Source organism: Corvus cornix, chromosome 2 (assembly GCF_000738735.6).
Source record: "Corvus cornix cornix isolate S_Up_H32 chromosome 2, ASM73873v5, whole genome shotgun sequence".
Classification (NCBI taxonomy): Eukaryota; Metazoa; Chordata; class Aves; order Passeriformes; family Corvidae; genus Corvus; species Corvus cornix.
In genome coordinates this window covers 55,856,261-55,880,954 of record NC_046333.1, presented here as the reverse complement: position 1 = coordinate 55,880,954, position 24,694 = coordinate 55,856,261, and the positions used below count along the sequence as shown (strand labels likewise).

Genomic DNA, 24,694 nt, shown 5'->3' with positions numbered 1-24,694 from the left:
TTTTAGGTTTTATAAACTATGGGAACAGCCTGCCAGTGCCTGAACTAACCTCTTTCCATGTTCATGAATAGATAGATAACTGAGAAGATGTTAGTTGTTCTGTAATAAAAACTTAGTGATGTACTTTTTATGTATGCATAAGGAAACTATACAGCAAGTTGTTTGCATAAGGTAATGTAATACATAGTGTTTTTTGATGTTGCTAACATCTGCTTCTAATTCTGAGCTACTTGCACATTAAATGCTGCAGTAGATGCTCACTCTTTAACTTTACTGTATAGACAGAAAAGGCAAAATATTTTATTCTTAATATTTATACATAAGCATGCATGCAAAAATGGGTATTGCACTGTTGCTTCACGTGAACTTTCAATTGTATTTTATCCTAAGGAAGAGGATTATCCAGGAGCTATTCAGCTGTGCTTGGAATGCCAGAAAGCTGCCAGCACTTTCAAACACTACAGTTGTATAAGGTAGGGTGACATTGTGCAGGTTTCAGCTTCTGTATTATTTTATTTGTAAATAGTATAAAACAGTGGTCATTAATTCTCATTCTCTAAAGAAAGTTTAATTGAAAAGTAATTTTCAGCTTAGAAAAGTAAAATTGAGGCAGTTATAAAAGCATAAGTATTCTCAGTGGTTTCCCACCTCCCTCTACCATGACTAACCAGGCTTCACAATCATAACAGTATATAATCAATGTTTGGACTATATAATTGTTGTAATATGTTGGCAGGTAAAGTTTCAATTTAAAGTGAATTATAACTGTGCTACAGCCTCCAGCCTAGAGATACCTGAGCTGAGTTTTTAATGCGAAGTTTTTATTCTCGAATTAATTTGCCTATAGCAAGATGGCTTCTGCAAGATAACTTGCCCTGATTCTTGGCAGTGAAATTAGCAAGTGCAGAGTTTCATGCTGACATGAAGAAATTGCTTTCAGAACCAAAAATAATCTAAATATCTGCAGCTTCTAACTTAGAAAGACTTGATGTTTCCATTGCCTTAAAAAAAAAAGGAAATTGGAGGAAATGCTCATAAACTCCAGCAGGAGATGTAGTAACATCAGATTATTATGGAGGTCCTTCTGTTTGAAGGCTCATTGCACGTGGAGAAACAATAAGGAAATATTGGGTACTCTCTTTGGTATTTATTGGCAGCTCTTTTTGATGCAGTTTTTTTTTCTATTTGAACTTTTCTTTGGAGGGTGTTGTACCCAATTTATCTAATAGAAACAAAAAAGGAGGGTGATGGGCCTATCATTTAAGCATAGAGAGCTAAGTAGAGAAGCTAGAATCTGTCTTTTGATAATTAACATAGGTAGGCCTCTTAGGAGAAGAGAAGCATGGAGAGGAGTACAGAAGGAAGTTGTTTAAAATTAGATATGGTGATTATTTAATGCAAACTGTGCTTTCTGTGCTTGAAGAGAATATCCTGCCTATTTCTTTGTTGCTTTGACCCTTCCAAACAAAAGCATACTAGTCGTATTTTTTGTCTTTTTTTTAAATTGCTGCTGTTCTGAAATTTTTAAAGCTGATTGTTGCAAAGGTGCAGTGGTGCCTTTCTTTGTCCTAAATCGTTTCTCTTCTGGTAGATATTTTTGTTAATCTTTTATACCAACCTTTAATTTTTTTCTGAGAAAGCTTAAGTTCTCTTTTCCCTATAGCATTTCTGTAAGGGGGTCCTGAGCAACAAATAAAAATTACTGTAGTTTGCAAAGACTTGACAGTCCTGACCCTTCTGGGTATGTTCTGCTGTAGACCACAGTGCCACACCAAAGCATTTAAAGGAAGTTTCTTCGGGGTTGGGAATGTCTTTGAATACTTGGTTAAATCCTAGCAGGATGGGGTCTTGTCTAGGCCCTCTTAACACTGTTGCATTATAAACCTAGAATAATGTGCTTTTCCACATAGCAGTGGTGTGATGGTGCTAGTCTGACACAGCAACAGCAGCTTAATGGTTTATGATAAATTACTATGTTGTGGCTCAGTAGCAGGGTTTTTGGAAATAAGAAATGGTCTGAAATGTTTATATAATCAGTATATATATAATTTATTCTAAACATTTTTTTTCTTTCATCAATAGTGAATTAAATTCAAAACTGCAGGACACCTTGGAACAAATAGAGGTAAGAATTAATATACTGATGTTTAGTATATGTTAATATTTAACCTCTAAGTATGTGTTAGTATTTAATCTCTAAGTAATAGAGCTTTCTAATACAATTAGAAAAGCAATTTTGTTAGTTAGCAATTACAGAATGTGTACATTTCTTTCAAATACTCTCTTTGCATGCTGTAGCCATTGCTGTTCATGTAGAATTTAGTGCTGTAATCAACCTAAATGCTCTTTAATATATTATCCTGTTATGACCCAGTTCACTAGTTGTGCCCACTATAAATGGTAGAGCAGTCAAATTTAAAAAGTCACATAACATTTGAAGTACTGAACTTCTGTGAATTCTTTAGACTACTTCTCTAAGTAGTTATGAAAAATAAATTAACAGCAAGCCAGTAGGTTTGGATGAGATATACGAGAGATCACAATTTCACAGGAAATTTTAGAGCTCAGCAGACTGGAAAGTGCTGAATAGGGTCTGTGCTAAGCTGTAGGAAATAAGACTTGAATAGCTGTGAAGGGTGCAACTAAGGTCAGTTTAAGTTGGTAGATAGTATCACAAAAGCGAATGAATATAAAATGTTAAGTGTCTTGCTGGAAATTGGTGCAAAAAGAGGAATTCAAATTTAAACTCCACTACTAAGCAATTTTGAGCTGGAACTTGGCAAGCTTTTTGTAAGAAGTCTAGCAATGTAGGTATGTATAATGTTTGTGATGCATGTAATGCACACACATGTAATGTTTAGCAGGAACCTGAATTAGCTACTTCAGCATCTGTCTACACCTGTTGTCATATGCTTGCTAAAAGTCAGACATGTTTTATTGTACCTTGTTATTCAATTCCCTGTAAAATTAGAACTTTGTATATTTCCTTCAGTTATGTCTTTGTATTTCAGCTTTTATGCAAAGCTTTTTTTGTTCCTTTAGTCTTTCTCTGATAGTGCTTTATTCAGAGCATGTCTGGTTCAAAAGAGTTGATGGACTGACTGTTTTCTTCTCACTCTCACACAGGCCTTGTGAGAGTGAGCACGCTCATTTTCTCCTTGTGGGCAAATACTGATATTGCTTGAAAGGAGACATGCATCTTTACTTCCTTCTAGTAACAGCTTTGAAGAGCAAATTCTGGTCTTACCAAAATATGGTAACATGTGCCATATTGGTTGGTGAGGGCAATTCACAGCTAGATAAATAATCACATTCAAGATTTTTATTACTTGTGAATTTATAAAAATATCTTATTTTCTTTTGTGAAAGTATCTTATTTTCTACTGGAATTATGCCTGTGCATATGGGAGAAAAACATAAGTCATCCTTGGGTCCATGGAGTATTGCTGATATTAATATAGAATAATATTCTGCTAGTTAAGATTTCAAAAATGAGTCTTTTAAATAGTTGAGTGTCTTTACTTAAGTCCATTCCTTTTTCCTTGTTTTGTCTTATTTTAATTTAGGTTTTAATATAGAACTTACTTTTATACTATGTTACAAATAAAATACAAGATGGCTAGTGGAAGGAACTATTGAAAAATGTAACTGAAAAGATTAATGTTCTCTGTGTTTAAGAGCTCTGTTCATGGGCAGTTTGATATCCCAGTTTTTCTCTTTGTACAGCTGTTCTGCAAGAAACAAGAGAAGGAATTTTTTTTTTTTTTTTAAATCAGTATGTGGCTGAAATTCAAACTGCTGAGTAATGTTTTAGAGAAGTTCTGAATCTTCAGGTTGCTTGTCCTTTTACCATTTGGCTTAGGGAAGAAAGTAAAACAAACAACCCCCACCAAATCTCTAGGATTAAAACCAAAAATATTTTGAGACTAATGATGTAATTCATGAAAATTTTCCAATGGAGTAAGTAAAAGTACATGGGGGACTAAACACCCATCTACTGTGGTTTCTATTTTTAAGAGCAAGACTGTACTGCAAGATCATTAAATAATAATTGAAATGGCTTTAGTATCTAGCAAGGAAAGAAAATACTTGCTAGCTGTGTATGTTATTGTATGTTATTGATTCATCCTGCTTTTATTTTTTACATTGTTGATTGAAAATAGCTAGAGTTAGGCTGTGTATCTGAATATATTACAGCGTCTAAGTGAGAATTATGTTTTTAAGCTACATAGTCAAATTCTTGAAAGCTTTATTAGTCATTAAATACATGACCCTATGGAAGTTTTTTTCACTTAGTTTACATAATAGCTGAACTTCGTTTATTGCAGAGCTGTTCAGTATGCTCAGACACAGCTCTGCTGGCAAAACCAGTAATTGTGTGTCTACTTTCTTTTTTGACTCTCTCAGGTACTGATTGTTGTATAAATGGCTGTCTTGCCAATGAATTTTTAATTCAAATAGTGTTAGTTCCATCTAAGAGATGCAGTCAGAGGGTTAAGAGGTCTATAACTGAATTGCTTGAGCTGAAACCCTCAGATCTGGGTTTTTTAAGGGGTGGAAGTAGACCAACTTCTTTATTGAGGTGCTAGGCCTTCTAAAAGTAAACATCACTTCAAATTAGACTTCAGTGAAATAATGTTCTTTTTCTTGCTTGTTCTTGGGAGTGCTGGAACTTTCTGGCTGACACTGAAGTACTTAGAACTGCAAGAAGTAACATTTAAGCACCTCAAAACAGTCAAGTCCCATACAGTCTTGGTTACTTTACAACTATAATTATCAGACTGTTTAAATAAATGTCATCCTCACTTGCTGTTGTTTAAGTAATGTATTACTTGGCCTGTTTTTATTTAGTGTTTAACCCTTTTTTTCTTTCATTTTTATAGGAACAATTGGATGTAGCACTTTCCAAAATATGCAAGAATTTTGATATCAATCATTATACAAAGGTTCAGCAGGCTTACAGGCTGCTTGGAAAAACACAGGTTAGTACTTATCTTCTGAGGAAGTTACAGAGAATATTCAGCATGAAGCTTTGAGTACTGTGATGGAAACTTATTTTCCTAATTGTTGTGGTTTAATCCCAGGTGGCAGCTTAGCCCCCCACAGCAGGATGCTTCCTCCCCCTTGCTGGGAAGGCAAAGTCAGATGGTGTTCAGCCATCCCCAGGACAGCAGGACTCCATCATGTGTTAACAGTGACTTGTGAAGACAAACTTCATCACTCCAAACATCCCCCTGTTCTGTCTTCTTGCCCCAGCTTTTACTGCTAAGGATGACACCACATGTAATGGAATATCCCTTTGGTCAGCTTTCCTGGCCGTGTCTCCTCCCAACTCCTGGTGCACCCCCAGCCCAACGTGGAGGGTTGGGGTGAGAAGCACAAAAGGCCTTGACCCTGTGTAAGCACTGCTCAGCAATGGCTAAAACTTCCCTAAGTTATCAACACTGTTGCCAGCACAAATCAAAAACACAGCCCCATGCCCCATAATAGCTACTGTAAAGAAAATTAACTCTATCCCAGCCAAAACCAGCGCGCGAATGCTGATGGATCTTGCTGAGTATACAGAGGTTTTTATAATGCTCAGATAATTTAGCAGTACTTGCTAAAGGTAAGCTGTGTGTTACTGCAGCATGTAGCTTTTTGGACAGGTTATAACTGTAACTGTTGCATATTTCAGCTCTGTTTGTACTACTCTTGGCACTATTCGTTCTATTTGGTCATGTGAATGCTATTTTTTTATAGCTAGGTCTGTGTTTCTGGGTTGTGCACAACCTCTGCCTTGAGTATTTCCATTTTATATTGCACTCTTAACATGGTGGGAATGGTACATGTGAGGAGGTAGTTTTTTTGCAGTAAAATACATCCCATGGCACGTCAGACACATGCTGTGAACGTGTCCTGAAAGTTACATCTGTGTGCGCTTAGAGCATTTTCTGTGTAAATAAGAGAAGACCCAAGTTCTCCCATAGGATGGAGTTCTCTTCTGTTTGGTGCACTGCCTTGAGGCTTCATACTGGCTTGTTTTTCTGAGAAGGCAGTCAACCAGTTTCCTTCTGCAGCAGGTCTGAAGTATGGGAGATAATATCAAGGTCCTGTGAAGTAAAGAGAAAGGGTAAGGAGACTTGAAAGTCTTGGAGGCATGTTTTGTCAGTGATCAGTGTTCATAGCACAGTGAGGCTGCACGTGGTGGTGCCAGTGTAACAGTGATGATTTACTTAGGCAAGAGATTCTCCCAGAAAGATTTAGTTGCTAAAGATCAAGTCAAAGAACCTGTCCCCTGATGAGCACAGGACAAGAACCCCATTAATGTTTTATTATGCTTGTTTTTTTTAATGGTATTTCCAAATGTCAGAAGCATATCTGATATAAGATTGCCTTTCTTGGGTTTGTTTTAAATTTTTGTTTGTTTTGCTTCTTTCTAATTAGAACCTTTCTAGCAAAGTTGGGTTCTTTTTTTCCTGGCTTGACAGTGTAGCTCTGCAATAGGATAGAAATGGATTTATCTTCCCATACTTTGTTAATGTGCAGAACTATTGGAATGCAACTTAAAATCAGAGAAGATGATTAATTAGACTTTTTCTTCTTTTAGTGCATTGTATGCAATTTCTTATTAACTGAGCAAAAATGGATACAATTCATTCACTGCTCCAAGTCAAGTGCATGGCATGTTGAGAAAGGCAGATTTTTTGTTGGAAAGGAGTGAAGTTTCTGACAAAACTGAAGTGTTACTTGTTACTGCATGGTTTTGCCTGCTTTGTTCCATTTAGAGTGACTTGTTTTTGACATTCTTTTTATTAAAGTAAGTATTTTGAACTTGTCCTGAAAATAATTTAGTTGCATTGTTATTGAAATATCTCCCATACTGACCTCTTTGCAGTAAACAAAATGTCAAGATCCTTCGGTATCTTCAGTACTTTTCATTATTTCATTTGTCATTCTGTTTTCTTTGGCTAATTCAAGTCAGGACTAGCTGCAGAAGATGGGCTGTTTTCAATAGAGTTTAAGCAGAATTCTTCTTCATTTCTTATGGAGTAATTGAGTTCTCAGCTCTTGTCAGTAGGTAAAAATGTCAAATATGAAGTAGTGAAACTGAACATTTTCAAATCTGCAGGATCTGATAACTTTATTCTTGCATATGAAAGACTATTTTTATCAGTTCCTGTATACCATGTGCTGATTATATGTATGTCCTGAAACAGTGAGAAAATTCAGTTTCTGAAATGGAGTAATGTTACAGTTTATTAACAACAGGGACACTTGGGAAACACCCTGACCTGAAACTCAGACATGATTATGGCAAAACTAATATGTTATGTAGTCATTAGTCCTTAGTACGTATATGTAACTTTTTGCTGGAAAAAGTAGTCTTTTTTTTAAAAACAAATATCTTTTTTTCTATCAAAAAGAGGAGTTTTATAGGAAATTTATTTATAAGATGTGCATGCCTTTCTGTGATACTTAATTCTACTTTGGGTTCTTCGGTCTGGCAAGTGGATGAAGACTTTGTAATCATGCTTTTAATTTTAATGATTGCAAAGGAAATACTTTTTATTTAGTTGGAAGTGTTTCCACTGGGAGAAAGAGCATGAATCTCAACTAATTTTTTTTTGACACATTATCAGTATTTGGGAGGGTAAATAAATGAGTGAATAAATTCTATAATTAGCTATATTATATAGCTGTAAAATTAATATTTATTAGTGACAATGTACAAAAAAAAGATAAATTATAGAGGGAAGATGGCAGAGGAAACTGGTTTTACTTGTAATACCTGAACTCTTTTATGTGACCATATTGTAATATCGCCAAGATCTATGTTAGGTATTTTTGAGACAGAGATTGGAGGACATGCTTACAAGTGTTCAGTACTGAAACAGACTTATGTTAAAAGATGGTGGCTAAAAGGTGATGGTATATGACAAATTGAATTTTACTATTTGATTTTATGTTACTCCATTTCTTTCAGACAGCAATGGACCAGTTACATATGCACTTCACTCAAGCCATTCACAACACCGTGTTTCAAGTAGTCCTTGGATATGTGGAGCTGTGTGCAGGAAACACAGACACCAAGTTTCAGAAGTTACAGTACAAAGACCTCTGTACAGTATGTAATTCTTGCATATATGTATGGTTTTTAATCTGATTTTTTTCACTGTTGTAAGTGTACCTTATGTCAGTACACTCAGTTGTTAACCCTGCAGCTACTCTAGTTTCTTAATACACCTTATGGCCACTTGAGATATTTGTTACTCACAACTTAATGTTGATTTTGATTGCACTAAATCTTAGGACCTTGGAGTTACTTGCACTCCATCTAACAAACAAAGAGCAACATTTCAAAATGTGTCTCTTCAGTATGATATGCTAGTTATTGGAATAACTATTATCTTTGAACTTTAGTCCAGTGCATTTAGGTAGTATTCACAATTTCTCTGATACTGCATTTCAGTAAGAATTTTTGTAAAGATGCTAATTTAACTGGAGTCTTCCCATTTTTCCTGACTTTGTATCATTCACTTTTCATCCTCACATTTAATTTCACTCTTTTGATATCGGGGTAAGGGGCAGCTGTAATATTGAGATTCAAAAGCCTGATGATAGGCAGATCACGGACTGGAAATATCCATGTATTTTCTTCTAGTATAAATTTTAAGTGCAGCTTCTTGCATAGTTTGTAATGTTGTTAGAATGAATTACTGTAGTTTGGGTAGCATTTTTAGTTCACTCTTTAATATTTTCACTTGTGATTTTACTGTTACACTTTGAGAAATTTTCTAAAACTTCAGTTATGGGGAAGAAGAATGTGAGATATTTTAGGTGGTTCTAACATTGATTTACAATTTGGTATCGTAAATGTTCTTTAGGATGTTTATTTCAGTCACAGATTAAGCCCTCATCATACTTCATCAACTTAAGGACCCATCCCATCAGTTCCAATTTATTAAATTAAAATACAGTCACAAGGACATTGAAATTCATATTCTGATCTATTTTCTGTTCTTTCACTTCTCTTATCTCCTGGGATCATGTAGCTTCCACTAGTAAACAACACATCTGCATTGAAAAACATTTCATTTTAAAGAGGTGCCGCTTTGACTTAAAAAGCTTACATAATCTAAGAGCCTTCATATAAATGAAAGTGTGATATGCAAAATAGATTTATTGGAAATAATTGACTTAAGTGTTCATGAACATAATGAGTAAGATTCTGGATAGGTGGTATTTCCACTTCACTGAGATGCATTCTAGCTGCAGAAAGCCAGCAAACCCTGATCTTTGTTGTTTGGACTGCAGTCTTCCATTTTTTGCTATGAGCCTTCAGTGGTTTTATTTTCATTTCATAGTTTCTAATGAACTTTTCTTTTAAGTTTCTCCTCTTTTTTTCGTTTATAATTCTGTATGCCCTTCAGATAATTCCTTGATAATGCTAATGATACTAAGCCCATTTATTTACACTTACAAACTACTACTGAGCTGCTTCTGACCACTTCTAAAATACAGTTTGTGTATTACTGTTTATCCTTATATTTGAGCGTGTGGAGGAATCTTTCAGGTGCTTGGAAATATCACATTTTGTATTACACAGAAAGAGTGTAGTTTTAACTGCATGGTTACAAAATTATTACCTCATTATTTTTATTTGTTTTTACTTATGCAAAACCTTAATGAGATGATGCTTAAGTTATGTGACCCTTCAATAGCTGGTATTCTGTATAAAGGAAGGTACTCAGACTTTGGGACTTTAATGTACTATGAATGTTGCTGTAATTGCATTGAAATTTGCTTTTTAAATTTTTCTTTACTATCTTGGTAACCATTAGATATTTAGGGACAGACTGCAGATGGGAAATTTTGGTCTCTTACAAACCATGCTGTTCGGTGTTGGTTGTTACCTATTGCAATGCATTTGTGAAATCAGGATGCTGAATAAGATGAACTATCATAGCAATTCAATTTCTAACTTCCTGTAGAAAAAACATCAGGTTCTCATCTCATGCATTCGGTTGTTGGGGAATAAATTGTTTAAGACTGAAATATGAGCCTTCTTTCCCTTTGTTTAGTTCTAGTGAGAGCCCTCTTCAGGCTATCTATGCTGTTAAGCCAGGATGCCCTTAACATATAAAGGGTTATGGAGTACTTACTCTAATTAAATAAGGGAAATAATATAAAATTGAGTATTCCTTTTGAGGCAGATAGTCTGCTGTGTGTTTCTCAAAATCTGTCAAAATGAACTCATCTAGCTTATTTCCATTGTATATGGTTAGTGGGGGACTAAAGTGGCTTTTTTCTTTGTTTTGTTTGCATCTTTTTGGAAGTTGAATACTGGATATTGTAATAATGTGAGTCTTTTAAAAAAGAATAATATTTTCAGAAATTCTTAAGCATTTATCAAAGTTAGTGTTTATACATTCAGAGTTGCTGTTTCATTGTTGAGTGTTTCTTTTCTTAGCAATATGCCATGCTTTTACATCTTTTCTCTTTTTGAATATTGCTGGAGCAGGGCAAAGCTTGGCTGCTTCAGTCTCAAGATTTGATTTTCTTTATTCTAGTATAAGCTTAAAGAAATTCAGTTGTTTCCTTAGTCTGTATTGAATTATCTTGGTATTTAGTAAGTAATCCTTTCTTCCTGTCCACCTGAAAGTCAGTATGTCTTCAAGTATAGTGATCTGCACAAACTTTTGATTTTACATACTAAAAGCCCTGAAATACAGCAAGAGTAACATTTCCTGATAAGGTAGTAGTGAAAATTGCTGAATCAGCAAGTTTGTTTGTTTTTAGACTACTTCTGTAGAGCTCGTTCAACCCAGTGGGGTATTTGCCAGGAGGGCTTCTCTGTAGCACTGAAATACAAAAGTCTGTATCATTGAACTGACTCACTGGGGTGGCTGCATCCTTCTGATAGTGAGATGTGCTGACCATTAGACTTCATGGCTTTACTTCTCTCTCTGTGTCACTGCAGAATAAATGTAGGAGGTAGTTAACATACAGGCCAATTGAGAAAAGGAAAAAAAAAAACACTAACAAAAGCGCTTTGTACTTTTGAACAGCATTTGGTCAGTTGACCAAAATCAGGAATCTGTCACCTCTTAAAATACGTTTAAAAATGAAATTGATGTATTTCAGCTCAGCTGTATGAATTTGGAGAGTTTTGTATGGTTTGTGTCACTGCAGCAAAAAATGAACACAATTTTGAAGTTTCACAATGCTGTTTTGTTTTTCTGTAGCATATTACATCAGACAGCTACATCCCATGCCTTGCTGATCTCTGCAAAGCCCTCTGGGAAGTCATGCTCAGTTACTACCGAACGATGCAGTGGCATGAGAACCATGACCAAGATGAGGCAGCAGTTGTGTCTTCTGGTAAGAAACTTCTGGAAGCAAAACTTGGATATTTGGAAATAACTTTTCTTGTGCTCAAGTTATTAGTTTGTGTGTTGGTATCTTTGAGGTCTTGGCTCAGTGCCTTCAGCATTTTTACTTATAGTGTGCAGTAGAGACTGAAACACTCACTGGATTTTTTTGCTCTTCAGTATAAGGTTAATTTTTTAATGAATATTTGTATGTGCCTGTCTAGCAGATGTAAAGTATTTTATTTTAAACAGTGCTTAAGCTAAACGTCCTTCCCCTATTGTGTGGAATCTTAAAAGCAGCTAATAAAAAAATTTTAAAATGTGTTTTTGCTGAAGCTGTTTTTTGATTTGAGGCCATTACTTGAGATGAAAGTTTTTATAACTATATCAGACGTAAAATTCAGAGTTGAAATATTTGCTTTTGAGATGCACTATGTGAAGAAAGATTCTAAAGTTTTGATTGAATTGCCCATTGTCAATAATATTTACATTTACATTTTAAAAAAGATAGTTACATTTTCTTCTCTCGTTTCCATTTTGCTGTGGTTTTTGCTGATGTAAAACCAAGCAGGTACCATAAAGTACTTATTTCATGGAAAAATTACCACAGTAGACTCCTTATTCAGCCACATATGTACTTATAAAACTAGTTCCACTTAGTGTTGTTACTTGCGCTGCCCTGAGGAAAGAAAATAATTGGCACTCTAAAGCCTTTTACAGAAACTATTCAGCCTAATATATATATATATATATATATATATATATATATATATATAGTATATATCCCTAATAAAGTGATATATACAGTCACATGCATAATTTTAAATGCGGTGCTTTTAAATGCATGCCGGAGTGTTTTGGTATGTCTATTACTAATCTTCTGTCACTCAGTTTTTAATTTTCTGGAGGAGATGTGGCTTAGCCATAATGTACAACTGAAATGTAGGTCTACTGAATCACTTTTTCAAATACCTCGGCAATGATAAAGCACACAGAAGGGAATTTTACAAGTACAGTATAATTTCATAGGGACTGTAAATATCTACTGGTTGGTTTTTTTTCTAAAACTCATTGCTCATTCTGCAGTAATTATTAAACCTGTACATGGAATTCTCATTTCATACTTGTTGATTTAATGGCTGTGATATGTGGTAAAGCCAAAGCAAAATTCCTGTAAAAAAGGCATGTGTGTCAGAAGGAAGCAGGGAGGCAGTTCAGGAGACTATGCTAAAGTTTTTCCTCAAATAAGCCTCATAGACTGGAGCAATAGTTGTACCACTATGTCTGGCTTTTACAATTTTGGGAACTCAAGGCTGTCCCAGTATTGTCCCAGTTAATGTCAGCACTCTGAGAAAGTACCTTAAATGTGTCAAGGGACTCTTGATCTTAGGGCACAGGCACAACTGTAGAAGTTGGACTTCAAAGACATTATTTATATAGCTCTTTGTATTTTAATAGTGAAACTTATCCAAAAGAAGTCCTTAGAAAGACAGAATTAAGTATTTGTATGTAGAACTTTTTCACTAATTTTCTCTTCAGTAAGATTAAACTAAAATTATCAACATAACATGAAATTATTTCTACGTCATATTCAATGAGCTGCTACTTATTCTGTGATTTTGTTGTTTGTACAGTAAACAGCAGATTGTTGTAATTTGGGGTTTCATCCCTGAAAATAAACTACTTACTAGAAAATTTTCCATTACACTGTTTGTTGTAGTCAGAGCACTGTTTATGTTTTTAGTAAAAAGTCAAACAGAAAATGAGTTTTAATGGGACCTATGCAGATCATTTTTGTCTTTCCTGCTCGAATCAAAGTTAACTTCGAAGTCACTGGTTTGTGTGAGGGCATGCCTGGTTCAGTTGGATTTTCACATACCATGAAATTTACTATCATGTTGATGCAATTTACATGTATTCATGAGACAATGATTTAACAGAAGACCTGAAAGTGAGTGGTAAAATGATCACTATGGCATTTAAACTCCTGATTTCACAAGTGTAATCCTAGGGGTAAAAGTTGGTCACAACTCTAGTATCTGTAAAAGATTCAAAGAAAAGCAAGAAGAAAATGATGTAGGATGTAAATTGAATTTCAACCATTTTAATTTTCAAAATGTTTTATTTATAGTACTGTGTAAATTCTGTGCAAGACCTGCTTAGTATTCAAAGAGTGAAGCTAGAGGACAGAGATTTGATTGATTCCTTTTTTTGGCTTTCCTCTACCATACAAGGATTAAACAAAAACCTTTTGTTATGGGTGAAAGCTGCCTTTTTGAATTTTTGAGAAATACTGAAAAACCTGAATAATTACTGTATTTAAATCAGGCATCTAGAATAATAACTCCTGGGTGGTTTTGTTCCTTATTTTTATGTGTAGTTATGAATATTTATATGTTCTCTACCTGTTCCAAATTCCTCAATGCAGAATGTGTAAATGCTTGTCCAGTCCTTGATTTTCAAGGAAGTTATCCTAAATTAATGTGTTTGCATGTGTGAAATTAGCTGCAGTGCAGTTCATTCAAAGACTGGAAACAAGACATTCTAGCATGACTGGCCATAAAACAGGAGCATTGGGAGACTGACAGAGAGAGAATATTGCATGATTTTTTTAGTGAACAATAACATTTATGTTGCAGTGTCTGTCCAACCATTCCTTCATGAACGGCAGCTTGTGAGTACAGGTACTATGGTCTTAATCTAGAGAACTGGTCAAAGGCACTGACTTGTTTAGGATTGGCTTCAGTCTGCCGGAGTTTAGAAGAGAGGAGGTTGCAGAAATGTATGAAGAGTGTGCTGTTGCTAGGATTGCTGGTTTTGTTTCCTTGGACAGTCTGAGAAAGGTTAAATCCACTTAGAGGTTTTCTGCTTGGGTTATTCTTTCTGTTTATGTTTCATTTAATCTTCTGTGGAAGATCAGGAAAATGCATTTGTCAGAATTATTGCTTTCAGAAGATGAGCATATTGAGGTACAGTTACTAAATTATAATTTATGTAGGCAGTAGGTAATATTTGTTTTATGATTTTTCTTTCATAAGTAAAATCTTTTTTGCATGCCCTGCAACAGTAGATGCAGTACGGAATTATGTTTAAGGCTGTTTTATGTGCAAACAAGACATTCATCATCTCATTTTGACTTATTAGGGTAAATTCTCAGTTAACCTGCAAAAGCAGTCTCAATATCTTTACACAGGAAAAAATTGAACCCAGCTTTGCAGCCTTGGAAGAAATTAATATCTCTAATATAAACCCAAATTCCCAACTGTATTTTATTATGTTTTTAATTTTGATGAGGAGTTATTCAATTGACGGTACTGGAGCTTTTACATTCTGGCTGGTTTTTATGCTGGTTCTGTGTTCTTGAGTTCCAGCTGAGTGGGCAGACACTTTAACTCAACTGGCTTGCCAGTTGTTCTTGGTAGTGTTTGTATGTTCACTACTGTAATCCCTAGCTTGCAGGTAAAGCTTTCTCAGTGTTTGATAAAGTTCATAATTTAATAACATGTCCAGACACACCTTATGGCTCCATCTGCAAGAAATCAAGCAAGGCTAGCATCCTTCTCAGTATTCATATTCCCCACATAATTTAAATGGAGGTGCAGATGTAGAAGATACCATATTTTTGTCGTTCCTGTTAAACTTACATAAACATAATAGGCAATAGTTCTTGTTCTGAGAAACATACGCTGGAAAGGTTCGAATCAGAAACCAGATGGTTGATGGGGAGAAGGACAATGTAAATGATACTCTTTTACTTAAAAAGAGTCTGGCCTAGGACTGGGAGAATGAGTCACTGCTAAGTGCTGTTTGTAATTGGTGATTGTTGCAGAAGGAAACTCTGCTCACTTGACAGTGAGCACTGGATGATCTGAAGAAGATACAATCAAAACATGGTCAGACTGCTGTGCTCTTGTGTATTTTGGTTTAATTGAATTGTCAGTGTCTGATACAAGTCTTAACAATTCCCGTTAGTGAATGTTTTTTCTTTCCTTCTCTTAAATATGTGGTAGTCCAGGCAATGTTGCAGGGTCTGTTCTGCACACATCTGAAAGGTTGATCAAAATCTTGTATCCAGCATCCCATTCCTTACTGGCCTCTTTAGTAAGGTGCACACAATATTTACATGATATTCACCTAGACTGCCAGTTCTGGATTCAGGGCAAGGCATGACAAGGAAAGAGCATTTACTTTGTTGATGAAAATTTCTGAGTGCTGACAAATTGAGGACAGATGTACATTCTTTATGTTTCTGGACTCTTCTTCAGTAGACAACAAAATTAGACATGAAAAATTGCTCTTTTCTCTAAGGAAGGTGAAACTAAACCAGGAGTTTTTCTGGAAAAAGCTGTGAAGCCTAGTAATGAAGAACTGCAAAGGTCAGTCAGAGTTAGCTCTCAGTGTGATCCTTGTAGCACATTGCTACCTAAGGAACAGTATTGGGACAGGTATTTGGTATGCAGGTGATGAAACTCTCCTGGTCTGCATTAGTATATAATGCTTATATGTGCATTATTCATTTCCGTTCAAAAGTTTAGAGCAAAGTAGCTCTTCTGGAGTTTGCATAATTGATAATATGGTAGTAGCTAAGGAAATTTGATTCTGTGTAGGATAACTTTCAAAGCTTTTGGAAATATTTACAATGCCTTTAACTTGAAGTTTCAGATGGCAACAATGTGATTGGGACTGAAGAGAACAGTTTTGACCGCAACTATGTAAAAAAGAAATTGGAACATGGGCTTTCACGAATATGGCAGGTATGGGTTTTGAATTTTGTTTCCCCCTAAATATTTATTCCCTCCCTTCCAGCTCTCAGGTATTAATTACAGTTATATTTATACTAATGTTCTTAAGAAATTTCTCCAGGTTTTTTTTAAAGTGATTTGTTTTGATTTGAATGTATCAAGACCATGGAAATGCAATTTCTATGACTCAGTGGTTGCAATGCTTCCAAACTCAGTCAAGATACCAAAACACAGTAACAGGACTTTCAGTCTGATTCTATTTCTTTCAACCTTTGTGCTGCCACACAATCTATTTTCTTATCATGTGCTTTTCTCTGTATACTGCTTTATATTTCTGGTATAACCATAGCTATGAAGAACCTGAAGCCTTGTGAACCTGCCTGGTTTCACAGTTTTCCTGGTGTGACTGCTGGATCAGTTTGATGTGCAGTGTCACCCAAAATGTATGATGAAAAAGCAGAGTTCTGTTTTTGTGTTGACAATAAAGCATCTAGGATTGACTCTGTGTTATAGAGTGCTAAAGACACTGATTATAAAATTATTTTAGAGAAATTACCCATGTTATAGAAAATAGAATTCTACGCTAAATCTCGAAAAAAGAATTTATAAGTGCAAGAAACCAAAAAGTGTTAATAAACCAGATATCCAAACCTTCACTTTTTGTCTTCAGTGTATTAAGTATACAAACACTTGTTTGTGTTTTGCAGGATGTTCAATTGAAAGTGAAAACATATCTTCTGGGAACAGATCTGTCTAACTTCAAATACGACGACTTCATATTTGTACTTGATATTATCAGCAGGTATGCTGGTGTGGTCGTAAGACCTTTCAGTACATGTCTGCAAACTTGAGCTCTGATAAGATAGCACTGTTGATTAAGGCTGATACTTGCATTTTGATGCCAGTTTCATTCAAATGTGCTGGTAGCTTGAAGAACAATTCTTTTTTATTGTGAGAGTTTATGAGGATGTATTTGGGAGAGGTAGCATGAACTGCTTTGCTCCCAAGTAGTGCTTAAGCATGATACGATTTCAGTACTGTCTCCCTTTAAGGTTTGGGATGCACAGGTCTAATGATTGTTTTTCTAAGAGCTTTTAGAAGGAGTCTCAGTTGAGCAGAAAAATACTGTGGTACTGCCAACCTGTACAATATTATAGCCTTCTATTTTGGTAATAAAATGACAGATTGAGACTGTGAACTGACAGCTTTCCCTGTGTAGTGGGCTCTCAGAAATACGTTTATTTTGCTATGGCTCTTTGTCTCTCTCTGTATGATACACAATGATAGGATTTGAAGGAAAATGAGACATGGACTTTTGTGGAATGCAACCTTAACATTACAATGTAACACTGATGCTCTCCGTTTATGAAGATACCTGTACACTCACAGTTGGAACACCAGTATTAAGAAATCAATAAATATTTCTAAACTCTGTTTTATTACTCTAGGCTGATGCAGGTTGGAGAAGAATTTTGTGGCAGTAAGTCTGAAGTTTTGCAAGAATCTATCAGAAAACAAAGCGTTAATTATTTCAAAACATACCACAGGTGAGACAATTACATGTGCAGTGAATGATTCTAATGACGTTTATTATTGTTGGGTAAACGCTTTCCAAAGGAATTCCACTGCATAATGTGGGATGACAGAGTATGTTTCATGATGAGAATAAGGCTCTGAAGCCTGCAGAAGGGAAGAGGATAGAGAAGCGTTTGCTTCCACCGTGTTTGTGGGAAACCATAGCTCTGAAGCAGGCAAGCCAGATAAAGGTGAAAAGCTTTTTTATGTAGAACTTCAGTAGTTTTTTAGGTTGCCTCTTGTCTCCTGGCATCCTGAGGAGGAATGCCTCTGAAGTCCATACCTTGTAGCAAAATTGAGACTTCCTTTTCTATGCTATTGCTTAAGGAGACTCATCATGTATGACTATGAAATATTTTTTTTCAATATGCAGTTCTGTCTTGCATCAAATAAGGTATTTAGAACTGAGTCCATCCTTTTGAGTTGTGTTTTCACAGCTTTTTCATTGGCAGGATTAAATTACATTTCAGTCAGCTCTTGTCATATCTGAGGCCAGTCATGTGTTGTTGTGGACAGGCATTCTCTGGACTCAGATATGTATATGGCTATGACAGCTTCAAGACTTGTCTTTTTATTTGTTTGTTTTAGTTGTCTTGATTTTCCAAATGTTTTGGTTTGTGTCATTGATAACTTTTTAATTCTAGTTGTCTAGCATTATGTTCTTTCTGCATGTAAAAAGCTAGGAAGATATGAGAAGAAATACAGCACTCCATGCTCTAAGAAATGCTTATTTTCCTAGTCTTGATCTGTTGTCCTCTGTTTTTTGGGAGCTGTCACACAACTAATACATCCAGACCCATTTGCAAAGTCTGAGACTTTCTGCCTAAAATGTATAAAGTATGAAAATTAGGGCAGGAGAACATGAAGCAGTGTCTAAATTCAGAAGATCAGAATGTGGTTTGGAATTTCTTCCAGCTTTTGTAGTTTGTAGCTAGGAATTCTTTCTGGACATTTGATGAAGACCTCAGTTTGAGTTGTCTGAAAAACTTGAGCCTTAGTCAGATCCACATTATGTCTTGTCAAGAGATAGCACCTATTTTTATTTCTTGAAACTTCTCTGAATCCTGAACTGAATTTCATGAACTGATTTTGGTCTACCTAACCATCTTTTCCTACACTGACTTACCACTTAATGCCTTATTGGGTTAAGTAAATATCATTTTTACTGTTATGGTTTTGCTTAACAGCTTAAGGACTCATAGACTAATTTTCTGAATTATCTTTGAGTAAAATAAAGGTTAAGGAGCATTGATGGAATATGTATAAAAATAATAATTTTTTGAAATAACTTGCGTTTTTTAGGATAATGTAGTTCTTGTGAAAAGAACATGAAATATTTATTGACATGACTTAAGTTATGTGAGACCTTTTAATAATTTCTACATGTTTTATGCTGCATGGGTATTGTGAAGATTAATTGAATGATGTTTTCATCCTCAGAATGAAAAATATAAAAAACCCCTGTCTCAGAGCTGTATCCCCTAGGTTGTATTAAAAAAAAGCTTTAAGCATCTTGCCTTTTCAGATCAAGCCGATGTGGCTTTCAGTCCTCTTGGGTATTTAATTGGAGGGGAAAAAAAAAAAGCAGTAGTGCTTTTAAGGATTCATTAGTACATGAAAGCTACACAGAGCTGAAATGCTTAGAGTCCAGGAGTAATCAGTTCTTTGTTTTTGTAATTTGACATACGTGGCCTCCTGAGCCAGTGTGGCGTTATAGAGAACGGCCAACATGGAGAAAATATTGAAAGGAATTGGCCATGTGTTTCAAAAAACATAGAAGGGAACATAGTACTAGAGCATACATAAAGGCTTTTTTTTTTGGATGGAAATTGATTGTTCTGATAAATCAGAATGGGCTTTTGGCAAAGAGCATCAGTAAGGTGATTTTTGAAATGCAATTTACTTTTTGTACTGATACACTTGTAAAAAGGTGTGTCTGATCACTAAAGCTTTTCAGGGAATGAATGCATCAGGTCTTCATGCATTCCCCTTTCTAGACGTATATGCTGGTGAAAATTTAGAGCATTTATTCAAATACTGTCAGAACCTCAGTTTCAGATTTGAAATGCTACAAAACCTGTTGTTGCGTGGCTTTTAAATGTTTGCTTTTCTATGACTCTTTTGCCTTAGTCTCCCTCACAAAGAATTTTAATCTGTAATGCTGGTTTTCACAGCATCTCTATCTACTGTTTTTGTTGGCTTTACTGTGAGAAGATCTGCAAGCTATGGGTTCTCAATGCCCTGAAAATAGCACTTGTAGTCTATTTGTATTTAGCTGGTGAATTTAAATAGACACAGCACAATTCAACACATTGCTTATCTCATTGTGGCAAGCAAATTTTAATTTTAGTGGTGGTTGTAGTTCATTATTGAAGTTGTGGTATTGCTAGAATATTTTATTGCCTGATTAGAAACCCAGTGCATAATTTACCAACTGTTCCTTGTTAAACGAAACAATATGCCCTATATTAAGAAGAAAAGATAGAGCAATATGATCCCAAAAAGCACTCATTGCTGTCTTTTCCTATGTGTGTTCCACTTATGTGGCAAAATTTTTTCATTATTAAAGATATTTCTGCTTATGACAGAGTGGAGACTTTTCTAGTGATTAAAAACAGAGTACAAAAAATGCAGAGATGTAATGGCTTGATTACTTTTCCTTATTACTGTATTGATACCAAAGTAAAATTAAGCTATGAAGAAAATTAGAGATTTATAGCCATTTAACTTTTTTTTTTCTCTGACAAGCTGAGACATCTGTAGAATATTAGTTCTGTCCAATTCCCTTTGCTCTCTGTTGGCTTCAGTGTGTTTGAAAAAAAGCATCTGTCCTATGTGAGCTCTTGAAAGCTGTTGTGCTGCTAGTAGAGGGTTTGTATGTATTATATTGCTTTCTACAGTTTACAGAGGAAAAAAAGCCCAGTATTTCTGCATAATTGTAGGTGTCTATAATTTGTAATGGTTTCAACCAAAAAAATTTGTTTACAAATTTTGGAGATAGTCTCAAAGAATATCTTTCTCAGAGGTGTCATAAAAAATACACTGTTTTAGTATGCACAGCTTTTGGGTGGTTTGTTGGTTGGAAGAATTACTTAAATACTTGTTTTAAGGTGTAACTTTTTGTACAGTTTTAGAAGGAGTTTTTCACTGCAGAAGTGAAGTAATTGACAACTTTGTGATTTACTCTTTCTGCCAATTAAGAGTATTCATTTGTGTTTCAGAACCCGTCTTGAAGAACTAAGAATGTTTTTGGAGAATGAGACCTGGGAACTTTGTCCTGTTAAATCAAGCTTTAGTATTTTGCAGCTTCATGTATGTTCTATGAATAAAACATACAAATGTATTAATACTTGAATAACTAAGAGTCCAGGTGTTCTAAGAAGCAGTAAGATCCATGAACTACTGTACAAATGTTTTTAATGGCTTCTAAAAGCTCCTCAATTTTACTTCTATGGTATTAGAAACTTAGGGTCAAATGGTTTTGAAACAGTAGTGTTTCTGTTTCAGGCAGGCAGAGGTTTTTATGGAAGATGCTAGAGTTGTAAGCATAATGTTAGCCTTTATTTTTCATGTTTCAATGTACTGTTAATATCTCCGGTGTTATTTTCTAAATTATTTATCTGACAGTAAGATGCTAAAAGATGGGTGCTTAAAAGTAGTTGCATTAGCACTCACTAGCTTGTACCAATTTGGCATCTGTTTCTGAAAACATAGGTCATATGGGCTCATTTGGAAAGGAAAAAATTCTTCTGTGGTGAAGCCAAACAAGTAATCAGTGTACTCACCTTCTAATCACCTGAAGTGATTTTTTTGATTTTTAGCATGTGGTAGATGAAATTAACTTGTTTTGCCAAATAAAACATGGTGCCTGTGATTAAAACTATGACTAAAGTTCAAAAATCTTTTAGCACAGCAATGTTAAGCAAGATCATTCTGCAGCTTCTGTGGAGTTAACAGTAGAAGTAAGCAATAGGCTACTGGGTCACTAAAAGTACAGAGGGAAAGGAAGGGAGGACCCTCAGCAGCATCTAGCAGCAAAAGAAATAATATTTTTAATAAAGAAATGGGATCATAAATCCATACATACTGCTCAAGGGACTGGAGCAGCCAGAAATGGCAGGAAGTTACTGATTTGTTTAAGCAAACAGAAATCTAACATTGTAGTCCTTTTAGCTGTGTGTGTTTTGATCTTTAAACCTTTAGTAAATTGAAAATATACATTTTGCCCTTATGAATATCAATAGCTAGAGTTTAACAGATAAAAATGGTATGTCATCTGAGATAAATTGTGTTTTTTAGAAAAAAAAAGTCAAAAATCATGCCTCATGGATCCTGGTTGGTCCATATACTTGCAAAAGTTTGTGCACTCACCCGGTGATCAGAAACTCTGCAGTGCATTTGGGAAGTAAAAAATTTTGAGAACTTTTTAAAAATAAAGTATCAACAAGAAAATTTCAGCTTTAGTAAATTACTAGGTAACTTGTGTAAAGCAAACTGCATTTTTGGTAGAATTTAAGTCTTTTTCTGTCTCCTTATTTCTGTGAAATAAAGAACCCAATTAGTTTTCACCTAGTTTTAGACAGTGAATACTTTCAGAATGCAGATGTATTGCATGTTGTAGCAGAAAACTGCTAAAATTACAAAGACAAGCAGTGTAAGGTTGCCACTTTCAAGATTAGCTTGAGCCAGCTTGAAAAGCAAAATAAGCAGCAAACTTTGGCTAAAAGTTAATTGTCCACAGGTTTGTTGTTATCCTCTGTTTTTATGGAACTGGAGTCAGAATAATATTGAAAATGCCTGATTAAAATTGTAATTTATTTCTATTGCTAGGAATTTAAGTTCATGGAGCAGTCACGGTCCCCATCCGTGTCACCGAGTAAGCAACCTGCCTCAGCAATTTCATCAACGGTAACGTTGTTTGAGCAGTACTGTAACGGAGGAAACCCCTTTGAAATTCAGGCCGACAGCAAAGATGATGAGACAGAAGACGTGTTAGCTTCCAATGGGGTATGGAGTGTTTCAGGAAAATAGAAAAAAAAATAAAAGCAAATGGTGCTTTCAGTAAATTACGATTTATTTTGTGTAGCAATGATGGCAAAGTGTCTTAGTACAAGAATCTGTTGCCTGCAGTACTGTGCTGCTTTGCTTTTACACGTGCCAGAAAGCCAGGCATCCTGTTTAAAGTTCAGTTTGTTTTGCACTGAATCAGCACTTTTTTTCCACTGAAGTCAAGTGTTCCTGAAGGTTAGCAAGACATGTTCCACCTAAATTAGTATTTTTCCAGGGGTTTAAGTTAGCTTTCTTTGTGGAGATAATTTTATCATTTTAGGACTTGCTTTCTGGCTTCATAGGAAAGAATCATTGGGGGGTGCTCCTTTTGTTGTGCTTGTTCACACCTACGTGATTTGCCATGGATTTTCTGATGTTTGTTACGTCATTTTTAGTTGTAATTTAAATGCTCAGGACACTCTCTTTATTGTGAGTTCTTCTATAAAACTGAACAACAACTGTGTGGGTTTTTTCAGAAGTCTGCCAAAATCTAGCAGTGATCAAACGTGTTTTAATGTAAAGCTTTGTACCATTCTGTTAAACACTACTTTAGCATGTTTTTGTTAAAGCTTTTGTTCTTGTTTATCCCTTTGATGAATAATGTTTTCTTGAGCTTAACTTGTGCTACTGAGACTGGATAACATCTCAAGAACAAAAAAGAATAATTGCTGGTTAGTGATTTCAAACTCCTCTGGTACCTTGCAGGTTGCTGCTAGTGAATGAGAGCCTACATTGTTCCCATATTTTTTGTTTAGTGACTTGTAAGCACATACTTACACTTGTAGAAGGCTAGAATTGTCTTCATTTCTTGACTGTGGATATGTTGAGGTATTTTTATTTCTATCTGCACATTCGTATGAGGTATGAAAACTCTGCAAACAAGTTAGAACAGACCTTCTTCGGTTTTTCCATTTCTAACATTTTATGCTGCAGAAATCTGTTTCTCCTAGCTTCAAGAAAAATTTAAAAGACATTGTCTTACTCTGTGCTAAGCTTTTGTTTTTACAAGCATGAAATCATTTGATGAAAAAACTAAATAGCAAATGCTGATGAATATGTTGGAGACACTGTTTTGTTGGCTTTCACCAGCATGAAGTGTCACATTGCTGCCAAGCAGTCTTCTATCAGTAAAAAAGAATCGCAGAATCAGTGAATTGTTAGTGTTGGAAGGGACCTCTGGAGATCATCTAGTCCAGCCTCCTTGCCAAGGCAGGGTACCTGGAGCAGGAATGTGTCCTGGTGGGTTTTGAATGTCCCTGAGAAGGAGACTCCATGACTTCCCTGGGCAGCCTGATCCAGTTCTCTGACACTTCCTCATGTTGAGGTAGAACTTCCTGTGTTTTAGTTTATGGCCATTGCCCCTCATCCTGTTGCTGGGCACCACTGAAAAGAGCCTGGCACCATCCTCTTGGCATCTGCCTTTGAGATGTTTATATGCATTCATGAGATCCCCTCTCAGGCTTCTCCAGACTAAACAGGCCCAGTTCCTGCCGTATCTCCTCATAAGAGAGACCCCCTAATCATGTTTGTGGCCCTCCACTGGACTCTCTCCAGTAGCTCCTTGTAATACCTTCTTCTGACTTCAGCTGAATATTATCTTTTCCCTCTTTCCTCCAAAGATGAACCTTTTTTCAGAAGTAGTAGTGCTTGAAGTCTCTTACGGCATCCCACTTCTGGTACCATCTGGCACAGACACTTCAGGCTTATGAGAGGTAGTGGTCCTGCAGGTCTTTCTGGCACTCTTTGTAACCTTCACGAGTTACAAAACATAAATGTAAATCAGACAGAAATTTATCTCTGTGAATGGAGGCACAGGACAGGTTAATTAACTTGTCAGTAGGTGTACAGGACATCTACCAGGGCCGGTACTGGAATGAAGGTATTTTGTGACTGAGGTGACTATACTCCACAGATGACCGTCCTACTTTCCATTTTGACATTTTTAATCTTCTCTCTCTGTTACTATTCCAGAGG

General features: G+C 35.6%; 1 protein-coding gene across 3 annotated transcripts in view; it reads left to right on the top strand.

Moving 5' to 3' along the window:
• The window catches only part of VPS50 (VPS50 subunit of EARP/GARPII complex), an 84,893-nt gene that overhangs the window by 22,324 nt on the left and 37,875 nt on the right, over positions 1 to 24,694 (top strand). For all 3 annotated transcript variants that reach the window (XM_039548927.1, XM_039548928.1, XM_039548926.1), the window contains 10 exons: positions 391 to 473; positions 2,083 to 2,125; positions 4,884 to 4,982; positions 7,967 to 8,107; positions 11,229 to 11,364; positions 16,011 to 16,108; positions 16,804 to 16,898; positions 17,545 to 17,643; positions 20,893 to 20,983; positions 22,502 to 22,678. In XM_039548927.1, the coding sequence (XP_039404861.1) occupies positions 391 to 473; positions 2,083 to 2,125; positions 4,884 to 4,982; positions 7,967 to 8,107; positions 11,229 to 11,364; positions 16,011 to 16,108; positions 16,804 to 16,898; positions 17,545 to 17,643; positions 20,893 to 20,983; positions 22,502 to 22,678 (1,062 nt within the window). The remainder of the gene's footprint in view (positions 1 to 390; positions 474 to 2,082; positions 2,126 to 4,883; positions 4,983 to 7,966; positions 8,108 to 11,228; positions 11,365 to 16,010; positions 16,109 to 16,803; positions 16,899 to 17,544; positions 17,644 to 20,892; positions 20,984 to 22,501; positions 22,679 to 24,694) is intronic.